Raw genomic sequence first — 12,537 nt, 5'->3', positions numbered from 1 at the left:
TTTTCGGGGGCGGGCTATAAGGGGGTGTCTGGCAGGTATACCCCACAATTAAAAATGTCTGGCGGTGACCTTTCCTGATACATGGTACTATGCCCAACATTTTCCAGTAGGTTTCATCGGGTTAACTCACAAGCTGATCTAGCTTAATTTTGGGGTACCGGTTTTTTGCGTCTGGCACCCACCCCCCACCATTGGAAATGTCTGGTATTGTCCATTCGTGATATCTTGAACTATGCCGAATATATTCTGATAGGTTTCATTGGGTTAATTCACAAGTTGATCTAGCTCAATTTTTGGGGCCTTTTTATGCCCCTCCTGACCACACCCACCACAATGGGACCGGCAGATGCCCATTCTCCTACATAGGCAGGCACATAGAACATTAATATATACACAAAAATTGGTTAACTTTCCAGCTATGCTGACACCCCTGGGCTCCTGCTCTATAATGATAATATGAATTCAGCAAAACAGGGAGTTGTGAATACAGGGTACACAATTTGTCTGCGTGTAACTTTACTGACCGGAAATGGCATGCATATTCGTCTGGAGCAAGATTTTTTTAGGGTGATGGGGGCGTGAACACCCCTGGCATCGTCATTGGTTCATACTATACTGCATATTGCTGTGCAAAAACTGTTTCAGTGGTTGGAAATTGCTTTATTGCAATTTGATCCTCCTGTGTATTCTCAGGTGCATTAGGCAATCCCCAGGCCACCACGATTTTTTTTTTTTTTTTTTTTTTTTGCTACACTCGACCTTTCTTCACAAATTTCACTAGTTGTAATTAACTTCTCATTAAAATGTTACATGTACAGCATAATTGTACATTGTGCTATGTATCTTGTTTTGGTAGCTCAGTCAGCTAATCTGGTGGTAGCCACTGTGTGTGCGCTGAACCGTGGAGATGTCTAGGTCCCAGGTTCAATTCCCATCGCTGCCTCTCCTTGTGTTTCAGCTAGAGGGCTGAAATACAATTACAATAGCGCACCGTCTTTCGGATGAGATGTTTAAGCCGTTGGTCCCGTGTGCATTGTGGCCCATGTGCACGTTAAAGAACGCAGTACACTCTTTGGAAAAGAGTAGGGGATTGTCTCCCGGTGTACTGCCCAATCACCACCAGAAGGACCCCACTGGAAATGTCTTCTTCTAGACTTTCGTGGGCTATCCTTGGTGTTTACACCGAATAAATCCAATCCAATCCAAATAGAGATTAAGAATAAAAATAAGACGAGTACATTTACTGAAATTTAGTAGTTTATTTTTGTAGAAACGGTATATAGAGTACTATATATCTGAGGTACTTATTTAGACTTGTCCAAATGGGTCATTATAAATTCAATATTTTAAAAATATACTCAATTATTTCATTATATAATATAGTTGATCATTTTTATGATAATATCTAAATGAAAATAAAAATCATACAAAACTATTTCTACTGTACTATCATTTTATATGTAGTGAGTTCTTGTTACTTACGATTTATGGACTGTTATATGAGACTTGCTATCTCAAAAAGCAGAACCAGCGATCAAAAAAATGAAAATTGACTTTGTATACAGTACATTCTTATTCTCCACATTGTAAGCTTTCAAATGATTGGTCATTGCATATTGAAATCATTTTAATATTAAGTTGAAAAAAAAGTATTGTGCTTCTCCTTATAGTACTAAAGTATACAATACTTCCATATTCTTATGCTTATTCCGCCATGGTTTACCTAGTGACAATATGCTGGTTTTGGGATGGCACGCCTCAATAAGTGGAACGGTTAAAAGAAATAACTGGTTCAAGTCGTTAATACAAAGGGGGCACTACACATACCTATGCTCATTTTGGATATTCAAAATTCCTCAATATATTAAAACAGATTTCAAATCTGGGATTCTACCTGAAAATCAATTACTTGGTTTTTTACCTAAGTCTAGATTTCTCATTAGAAATGACAGGCTTTACAAGTGTATATATTTCATAGACTTTACAGGCAGTTTCATTATAATTTACCATTGGAATTATGGAATTCAAACACTCCAAATACATCACAACAAAGCCCTTGATATGAATGTGTCATATATTATATTATACTCACACCCACATGCATCCCCATAGGGCTGAGTCAAATTAGGTTAAAATGATTTCAGGTATCTTATCAAACTGCATACACTAGAAAAAAAAAAAATATATATATATATATATATATAAATGATATAACTATCTGAAAGCAATATGGACTAATGCGAAAAAATCTTTTTGAAACAAACATTTCTGAAATTTGAAATTCTGACAATGAATCCTGTGTAATATAAAATTAAAAGATTTGCATAAAAACTCTTAGGTACTACTAAGTTTAAAATTCTAAAATGAAATTTACACTTTACAAAATATTTACCATTTAATAATTGTACAATATAATAAAATAAATCTATATATATATAAATACTATATAATGTAGTATTACATTAACACACACTCTTACAACATACTTTATTATCCAAATTTGTAACCTACTTTTAAAGAATACAACATAGTTGAATGATTTTTAGCATTTGTCTTCTTTAAGCCTAGTTTCTTTGAATGAAATCACACTGCAACTTTTGGCAAAGATGATTGGTCAGTCTGATTGAGGAACCTAGCCGCTTGCATCGACACGAGCAACACAATGGAAGCGATATTTTTGAATACCAGGCTTACAGTACTATCTGTAACAAAACCTAAACTGCCAACAATAAACAATGAGTTGCTCATTTTAATATTTTTGTTTACTTCAAGTAAGTGACAGATTAAAACAGTTCAGTTTTCACTATTATATAAACTTTTTACTACAAACATTTTTAAAGCCATATTCTGGAGGGAAAAAAAATTGCTGACATGGTGAACAACTGATTTTTTTTAGAACATAAAAAGGGTGTTTTACAAGAAAATTGGGCCATAAGCACCCTTTTTCCCCATTCTCCGCCTGCCCCCCCCCCCAGTTTTTAAATATCCAAAAATCTGTATGATCATTGGGATAATTTGCCAACTGATGTTAGAGAAATAATTATTTAAAATTTCAAATATTTATATAAAGCTTTGAAAGATTATTTTAAGGGGTGATTATGATATATTTTGTATTTTGTGTAATATTGTCTCTGTCTTTTGTAAAATCCACTTTTTGGACTATCTTTTTTTAATTGTATTTTTTAGCTGTTTTTATAGAGTAATAAATGAAATGGAAAAAATAGAAAAATCAGTTGTCCAACATATCAAACAATTTTTTTCCTCCACAGCCTGGCTTTAAATTCATTGTCAACCAAATTAAAGACTTCAAATGGATTTCAAAATGAACAATTTCATTTCAAAAAATGATTTTTATGATTTTGTTTGTATTTTGCATGGTACACTTTACATCTTTAAATTTCAATACAGTATTTTAAACCTAATTATTCCAACCATGTAATAGGCTGATGTAATGTAGCCGAGTTTAAGGCTCTGAGTATAATATTTATCACCACCGTAGCTGTGAGTATTCTAGGCTAGGATTGGCAAGGGAGTGATCCTATTATAATATAAATATTACATGGTTCATGAATATGTGTGTGAAAGCTTTATTATTGGTAGTAGTATCTCTGGAAAGTATAATGTTTCTGCTTAAATAACTTGGAAACATTTTTTTATTGGTTTTCATCTTGAAGGCGCAGAAAATTCTTATAACGATTGGGATAATAGTTCTTAAGGTCAGTTTGGATTTCATCTGGAAGTTTCCAAAATGTGTCTTTTGTTCTCTCATTAACAAAAAAGATTTTGCCATTGCCATTGATCATACGATGCATCATCCAGTCATGAATCAGTATTGATTCATCATAATAGAGTCCACATAGACATCTTTTACGCATTTGTTGCTGGAACAAATCCTGTTCTTTACACAATTGTAGAATCATCTCAAGTTTATCTTCTTCAGTGCTGTCGACTACAGTGTATTTGTGCTCCTCTTGATCAGTAGGAGGGGGCGTAGGCAGGCGATCACGAATTCGGATGAGGTCAGGATCACTCGCCCTCCTTGGTATAACTGGTGGAGTCATATTCAGTGGTCTATCACCAACAGACCTAGGTTTGGTTCGCTTACTAATTGGATACGTAAGCTTTAAGTTCTGTATTTTACTTCCAGGAATGTTATTATTTTTGAAGTATTCAAGGATTTCGTGTATTGTTCTGAATCTTAAATCCTTCGTAACTTCATACATGTTACTCTGTGGTAATACCTTGAAGTGGTAGATGTGTGATTTAGTGTGTCTAAAAAAGGGAAAGAAAAAAAAAAAATTTTGGTAAATTTTACAGACTTCACATTAAACAAATATCTTTTGCTGTCAGCAACTCTTTTTTACGGTAGGAACAAAATTTTGTTTACCAGAGCCTTGCAGGGGTCAACCTTCATATGCATGATACATGAATTTATCAGAAAATATAAGGTTGGGTCAAATTTGTGTAGTGGTTTACAGTAACTTGAATAATTCAGGAGGAGTGAGTTTTTATGGCCCAAAATAGTGATTGGTAATGTTATTTGATGGGCAAATTACAGTAAAATGTAGTTTAGTTTTGTAGGCCAAGGTATACAGTATTTTCATCTTACAGTAGTTTGGAACGATATCGAGGGAGGGGGAGCCGGCAGTGGCCTACTAGGCAACAACATATTAAAAATGGCTAGGGCCCAATTGTCCACTCCAGTTGAGCCCAAATCATCTGTCACCCAAAGTTTTCATCGCGATGATCAAAAACGTATACAATCTAGCCTAACCCCTAGTTCAGTAGGCTAGGCATAGCCTTGCTGCCGTCACTCTGCTACGTATACCGTATAACAAATTGACCCACGCGGTGCATTCTTAAATTTGACACAAATTATATAAATGTATATTACGTATTAAACAATAACACAAACCATTGATTAAACTATTATTAACGATCAACTAACCTCGCATCGCTTGGCGATTGTTTACCGTGAGCCCAGACTGAAACACTTAAGAACTTCGCGTCGCGATGAAAAACAAAATGTTGGAAAACTTTTACTTGACGCATGTGCATTTGCATAAATGTCTACACACACACACATGCAAAATAGTGAACCCAATAGTTAAAGTATACAAATTTTTCACTTGTAGAAGTTTGATTAAAGTAATAAAATGCATACTGTTTCAACATCCACATTTTTTACCCCCAAAAAACAAAGTAGAAAATACTAAAGTAAAAATCCCATGACTTATTTCAATAACATCACAACATTGTCTATGTTCTCACACAGCAGCTAACGGTTAGCAGGATCTGGATCATGCTAACCGTTAGCTGCCGTGCGTCCATACGAGAAAATCCCGATCCGGATACCAAGAATATGATGATCGAATCACTAGCCAATAAGAAATTGGAAATTGTAAATGCGTACGTGTGATTAGTTGATGATGGAAACGTGTTCAATTGCTAACCGATATCGCTTGCTAACCTTTAGTGGTATCTGGATACCGCTAACGGTTAGCGCTAACCGATCGGGCGTTCTCACACAGGTGCTAACGGTTAGCTCCCGATCCGGATACTAGGGCTCTTGAGAAAACCAGGCTTAAAAGAACATTCAGTAATTGATTAAACATTACCTGGACTGAAGTGATATTTTTAAAATGGTTATTTTTGAAAGTCTAAATTTTTTGGATAGGTTTCCCACATTGTCACTTGTGAGGGGCATGATGATGACATGATCAATACAATTGACTACTATATAATTTCTGGTCCTAAAGATCAAATGTATGAAGTGGAGGTCATGTCAACTGAGTCATATCCAAAACAGCTATGTATAATAATAATAATAATAATAAGTCATAACCATTCCAAGAATTGGAATAAATGGTAACCAACAATAAATATCAGGTTACTCTAAGTAAGTATTCTAGCAGAGAGTATAAATAGAACAAGAGAACATACTCCTGCTTGTAAAAATGTCGCGCCTGTGTAGGACGCCCGCTGACGACAGTTGTATTTACACCTGTGTGTGTAGAGTTCCTATGGGAACTCTACATGTGTATACTAAAGTACGCCCCTTATGAACTTGGTAAGCACTGCTATGAACTTGGTAAGCACTGTTTGGTACTGTATCATGTGAAAAACTAATAAACAAAACAGACTGTATGCACCACGGACGCAGGTGTACACTCAATCATTAGCGGGCGTTCTACACTGCCTCACAACGAGCATAGTTGGCTCTCTTGTTCTATTTATACTCTTTGAATCTAGATACAAATTTATGATGTAAATTATTAAAAATTAATATAAAATTTTAGCTAAAACTAATACATTTGTATTTCTTGTAAAAAAAAAATTGAATCAATTTGACTGGTGAATTTAGAACATATGAGATGAACAACAAAAGGTAGATCTGTCAGTAAGCCTTAGTCTAGAATGTTATGGTTCTATCACATGTGCAGGAATTCCTTCATGGTTCTATATAGGCCTAGATTTAAACAGGGCCTATGGTTGTCCACAAAGGTTAGTCACAAAAACCTGAAGACAAACAACAATTTTAAAAATTAATAGGAGTTTAGCATCTTAGAAGTTGTGTTATAAACATTAGCTTGTAATCGGTTGCAATTAATTTTGCAATTATTGGTTCCAATTATTGAAAATCTCTAATTAAAGGAACACTTAATCATTAATCTATTTAGGCAAAAACTTACTTAAGGAAGATCATCATGGCCTTGATGGCTATAAGTATTGGAATAATTCAAATTAAATGAAAAAATTCAGAGCGTCTGTGTTTGTTGCAACTTAAGGTTGATAATTGATGCATTAGCGGTGATATCCTATACCTAACTCGCACTCTTCCTTTAGACAACGCCTTGTGACAAACAATACAGAATGTTAATTTGTTAATAAATTTATTTATATATTACAAATTCGGCACAAAAATCACAAATCAGAAGGCAGCTAGAGGGGTGCAAAGAACAGCATTGGCTAAGAGCTCAACACAAGACGGGGGTATCCTCTAAGCCCTCCGAACAAATAAACATACAATAAATTACAAAAAAGGCACAGAAACTAAGACGATACATTAACAGACTATAATAGCCTAAAAAAAGATTGATTTAAATATATGAAAAAGTTAGATAAAAATTAAAATACTGGTATGGCTTACAGGATTTCACTCTGCAAACTGCAACTGTTTAAAATATCAATAACATTTTAAGTGAGAGATAAAAAGATAAAGAAATAGCTTAAAAACTTTAAAAATGTTAAATTTAGAATTGGAATTATATAGTAGTAGAATCCCTACTACAGTATGTGTACACCTTCAGTCCAAAAAAGTGTGCACCTTCAGTCCAAAAAAGTGTCCCCCTTAATGGTGTCCCCTGTTAAGGGTGTTGGTCATAGTGTTAAAAGGTATCATTTCAACACTGTGGGCTCCATGCCCTAATAGTGTCCCAAAGGAGGGATTCTATTGTATAAATTGTTTGTTTTTCATAGACGACTAAAGATAAGAAGAAAACGTATTCTTAAATCATAGCAAGTTCAAGAAAAAGTACTTACACAACAGAAATAGTAAAGGCATCAGGGTTTGAATTGCTCTTTCGTAAAATATAACGCCCAGTAGCATAAATGTGTGGATTCATAATATCCTGCAACTGTAATAAAAAATGTTAACAAATTCATCTATGTTATGTTATCCCAACTGTAGTAGATTCCTCAATAAGCAATTATTATTTAATCCTAAACATTAGGCTATCATCCTCTTAAATATTATGGCATAAAAATGTTTGTTTGATGTCAAGACTATTTGTGTCAATTTTAAATTATTTTCAATAATTTTTAATAAACAATGTGCACAATAAAATATGGTTTTATGTCTTTAATTTATATTTTTTCAATATTTTAATAAAACTAATTATTTAATAAACCCAACCGTAGTAGATTCCTTAATAAGCAATTTTTATAATTGAATCTTAAACATATAGGCTATCATCCTCTTAAATATTATGGCATAAAAATGTTTGTTTGATGTCAAGACTATTTGTGTCAATAACAGTAGATGCTGAATATAAATTTGAAAATAATTTTATTAACATTTTAAAAAATAACATAGTAAAATAATATAATACTTACTTCATCTTCTTTCACTTTATCATAATAAAAGTTCATAGTTCTTAAGTCTTCTAAACAGTTCATCTGCCTCCTGTTCCGAAACTCTCTAAATGCTTCACCTCTTTCCCTATGTATGCGGCTTGCAAAGTCTTGCCTTTCTGGTGATGGAGGATTTGGTGCTCCTGGAATGTCTGGCCTTGGCGGTATAGGGGGTCCAATATCATTTTTGTGGTGCAATAACCTGCGCATCTTGTCAAACATCACCTACGCAAATATTCCAAACTTTAGCCTCAAAAGATCTGCTTTTCCACAAGATCCAAATACAGTAAATGACAACAGAAGATTTAGAACACACGAAGATAAACACACTCCTTGAGACTGTCAACAAGTTTCTTGCACGAAATGCCTGTAAATTATCTCATTATAATATAGTATAATCTGAAAAAAAAAAATATTACACATCAATATACTGTACAGTACCTTAGCAATGGTCAACTGAGAAATCAACTACAGTAGAACACCAACAAAGTGTCAGTTGATCAAAGTTGCTTTAATTATTCCACCAACCAAATACAGAACTCTTATTGGGCAGATGTCACATGGCATGCCTTACCATTTCCTGCAAGGAAGATGACACGAGGAAAACCGAACAACTTAATTTTTATTAACGGTATTGGAGAGCAATAAATTATACTACTTTAATTTAATCAGTTCATTTGTCAAAGGTAATAGGTACATTATAGCATATTTTAATAATAATAATAATTAATAATAAAAAATGATAAGTAATAATAATAAATCAGAAACATTTCTTATACAAATTGAAAAATTATCACAGATTAAGCTTTAGAAAATAAGGAAGTTTTGAAATTCTGTTTAAATAAAACTAAATTTGCCGACTGTCTATACATATAACAGAATGGGTAGCTGATTCCAAATATGTGGGGGGGGGGGGAAAGGCCCTAAACAGAAAAGGAAGTTAACCATATTTTTTACATCTATTTCTAAGCGAAGGGCCTTGCAAAAGACGTATTCAGTGGAGTGCATGGGAAGTAACATAGAATGTTAAGATATATTAGTTACCTAAATACGAGTGACTATTAAATAAAAACAAGTAAAGTAGTTAAAATGTAATTCTTCAGTTTTCAAGTGATTTAGGCCTACAGATGTTCTACTTTAAAAAATCATTTTCTCTACCAACTTCAATAAAAAATTCATATTAATTATTTCATTTAAAAAAAATTATTTTATTTCCTTCATATCCAACAGCAAATACAGTTGCCACTTAATACAGGATGGAACAATACCTTATAATTCTCTATTGAGGCCTAGGGGCTGGAGTTGATTTTCGGACGAAACCACATACATTACAAAGTTAAATTTATTCAAATAAACCTGATTTTCTTCTTCAACCACAATGCTGATGTACATAGTTTATTCTAGGAAATTATTTGTCTTCTTATTTTTAATTTAAATTTATTTTAATACTAGTATCTAATAATTTAAATACTGAATATTATTTAAATCTTCAGGGTGATGGGCAACCAAATTATATAGGCTACCTGCCACCTTAACTTACATCCTTATTCAATCATTTAATTCTTTATTCACCATAGGCACATGGGCCAAGGCTTTAACCAATTAACAAACTGTATTATGTAATTTTAATAAGCTGCAATCCCAGTTACAGACATTTTATAGACAGCGCAGACATCAAGGGATGACAAATTATCAGTATACCAGGAAACAGTCCTTTTTTTTTTGTTCTTTTGCATATGTGGCAAAGACAAGCCAAACCAGTCACTCGTCGCAAATCGTGTTTCAGAGAAAATGGCCAAAACATGCTAAAATGTCAAATTTTCAAAAATCTATTTTATTGCACTAAACTAACCTTTATATATCTACACACCACCCTATGCTGTTATTTTCCCCATTTTCAATATTAAAACAACACCTTTTAAGGATTTAAAGATAGTTTCTGCATGAGAAATGCCTGAAATCATAAACTTTAAAGACTGATTTCTCATATATTGTTCTTTAAACAGCTGTGTGGTTAAACGCTTATAACTTCATAAGGAAATGTCCGATTAGAATGATTTTTTTTACCATTTTATAGCTATTATTTTACTCTTTAACACTGTATTAATAACACAAAAACGATTTTTGCGACGAGTGACTGGTTTGGCTTGTCTTTGCCACATATAAAGAGTCAATTAAAAAGTTTACCCATCCGAAGGACGGGGTAATTAAATAAGAGAGGAAAGCGTCTTGCCAAGGATACAAACAAGGATCAGTTGACAGTTTTCGGACCAAGCCACATAATGTATATCACATTCACCTTAAAAAATGAAGTGTGTGTGTGCACGAAAGCTGGTATTTTGTCAATAAGTAGTCTTTAAAATACTATATGTCCAGTGTATATTTACTATTATATCTGACTGGTAGGGCTTATCTACCTGTTTTTTACAAAGTTTAAGTTAATTCCACTAAACCTGAATTTTTTCTTCAACCATAATACTTTCAATTTACCTTTAAAAAACTTCCACTTTTTTCCAATTAAAAAAACAGTTTAGCTTCCATTAAAATGAGTCCCATTTTGACTGATTCAGACAATAAAATCCTGAAATGATGAGTATTAAAATGTAGTCTACTATGTGACAGGGAAATTAAATACTGTACAATGTTTACTGCAGACTATAAATTCCTTTACGCATCAAAAGAATAGTACATGCTTGAGTATGTTTATAATACAGGATATTTCAATACTCATTATTTGACTATGAAATCGTTTCGCCTGAGTAAACAAGTACAATGAACTCAACGTTTAGTCTTCTCTGTTTTCCAAATACTGTACTACATAGGCCTACCTAACAATGCAGTGCTCAGCGAACATTACGCTTCCCTATTGGTATTTTTTTTTGTTTGGATTTTTCAGTTCCGTTAACAGAAAATCAAGAGAGACTGTTCTTGACAGTGTTCAATAACAATAAGCATGTGGTTTGGTCTAATTATAATAAACACCAATACTGTATATGTCAGTATTTTCCACAAATGCATTAAAGCACCAACATTTTTCCCCCATTCATAATTGACCAATCATTTTATATTTTAAATTACCGGTAACTTTGTTCTTTGCTTTCATATTAAATGGAATAAATCATGACATTAATGATTATAATGAATATTTTATCCCCTCTAATATTATGTAAAAAGATGAAAACAAGTGGAAGAAAAGATCTCTTATAGGGTTGATTAAACATTTTTTTTTATTATGTAAAAAATGGGTCTTTAATTTACGCAAATCAGGAATAATCCAAGGATTTGTACTGTATCATATGCAAAACTATCTATTTTAATTTGAAAAAAACATAATTATTTTCTCCTTTGATAGATTGGTTATAACAATTTGAAAACTATGCAACTGAGATATACTGTACTGTAGGTATGACAATAGACTGAATTAGGTCACCAAAACATAGCCACTGTAAATACATTTTCAGCCTGAAATCGGACAAAAAATACGAACACTAAAACTGGTTCTGGTTCTAAAAAAAAAAAATATGCTTCCTAATTATCATTTATAATCTAAAAAGGTGCTACATGTTTATAAATGTAAACATAGCACCTTGATACAGTGGTCTTGCCAGCTATACTTAAGCATGGAGAGACTGCCATGATTGGGAGAAAAAACGAAATGATTACCATGCTTAGGCAAAAATAACTAAGACTACACAACGCGTAAAATATCAGCGCCACGCTAAAAAAAATTATGTACAGTAAATTTTATTCAAAACAAGATAACTACAGAAGTGCTGCACTGTATGCGGTTCCACAATGTATCCATGACTTCAATCGCACACTGTAGTGCAAGGCACACTACAGTACCCAACTGCAGGAAACATAATCTCTTTGTATGCCGCCTGTGCACGCAAAAACTGACAAAATGTCCCTGGTCGATGCTAAAAAATAGTCGGCTGGGTGGGACGTTGTTCGGTACTGTGCAAAGGCGAGATTATCATAATATTTTGTGATTTTATGAACTGACGAACAAATATAATGTTTTTGTAGTACTAATTTCTGATGTAAAGTTGCAGTCCATCAATCTTATTGAAGCACAACTGCCCTCCTGGCCTAACTTCCTGGATAGAAATCTCTACTTGCCATTGACAGGTATCACATGCTAAGACCATTGAAGTAGATCAAATTTTTTTCATCAAACTAAAGCAAAATCATGGGCCATTTTGAACTGTTATTAACTTTAAGGAAAGGTAGAAAAGAAGACATCCAGATCCATTAGGCATCAGAACACTAAATAAATAAATATTATTAGTTTATCATTCTATCTAGGCTGGAAAAGTAAAATACATGATAGAGTTAATACAAACAATATCTCCTAAATATTTACAAAAAATGAAAATCATTTTTTTTCTCAATATCATAAAA

General features: G+C 33.2%; 1 protein-coding gene across 4 annotated transcripts in view; it reads right to left on the bottom strand.

Annotated features, from left to right (window-relative positions):
* Nucleotides 1-1,239: 1,239 nt before the first annotated feature.
* Nucleotides 1,240-12,537, bottom strand: part of LOC117110360 — a 24,859-nt gene continuing 13,561 nt past the window's right edge. Inside the window, exons 1-5 of one of the 4 annotated variants that reach the window (XM_033253057.1) lie at nt 10,624-10,844; nt 8,575-8,713; nt 8,116-8,358; nt 7,543-7,637; nt 1,240-4,272 (exon numbers count right to left, since the gene is read on the bottom strand). In XM_033253057.1, the coding sequence (XP_033108948.1) occupies nt 3,654-4,272; nt 7,543-7,637; nt 8,116-8,355 (954 nt within the window). In that variant the 5' untranslated portion in view covers nt 8,356-8,358; nt 8,575-8,713; nt 10,624-10,844 and the 3' untranslated portion in view covers nt 1,240-3,653. Of the gene's footprint in view, nt 4,273-7,542; nt 7,638-8,115; nt 8,533-8,574; nt 8,714-10,623; nt 10,845-12,537 lie in introns of those variants that run through there. The other 3 variants (XM_033253056.1, XM_033253055.1, XM_033253054.1) reach the window with 3 other exon arrangements.

The sequence above is a fragment of the Anneissia japonica genome, unplaced genomic scaffold, assembly GCF_011630105.1.
Source record: "Anneissia japonica isolate Jap-2015-1 unplaced genomic scaffold, ASM1163010v1 scaffold2969_len165980_cov149, whole genome shotgun sequence".
NCBI lineage: Eukaryota > Metazoa > Echinodermata > Crinoidea > Comatulida > Comatulidae > Anneissia > Anneissia japonica.
Note: the sequence above shows the minus strand (reverse complement) of the source record. Positions and strands in the feature narration are given on the sequence as shown.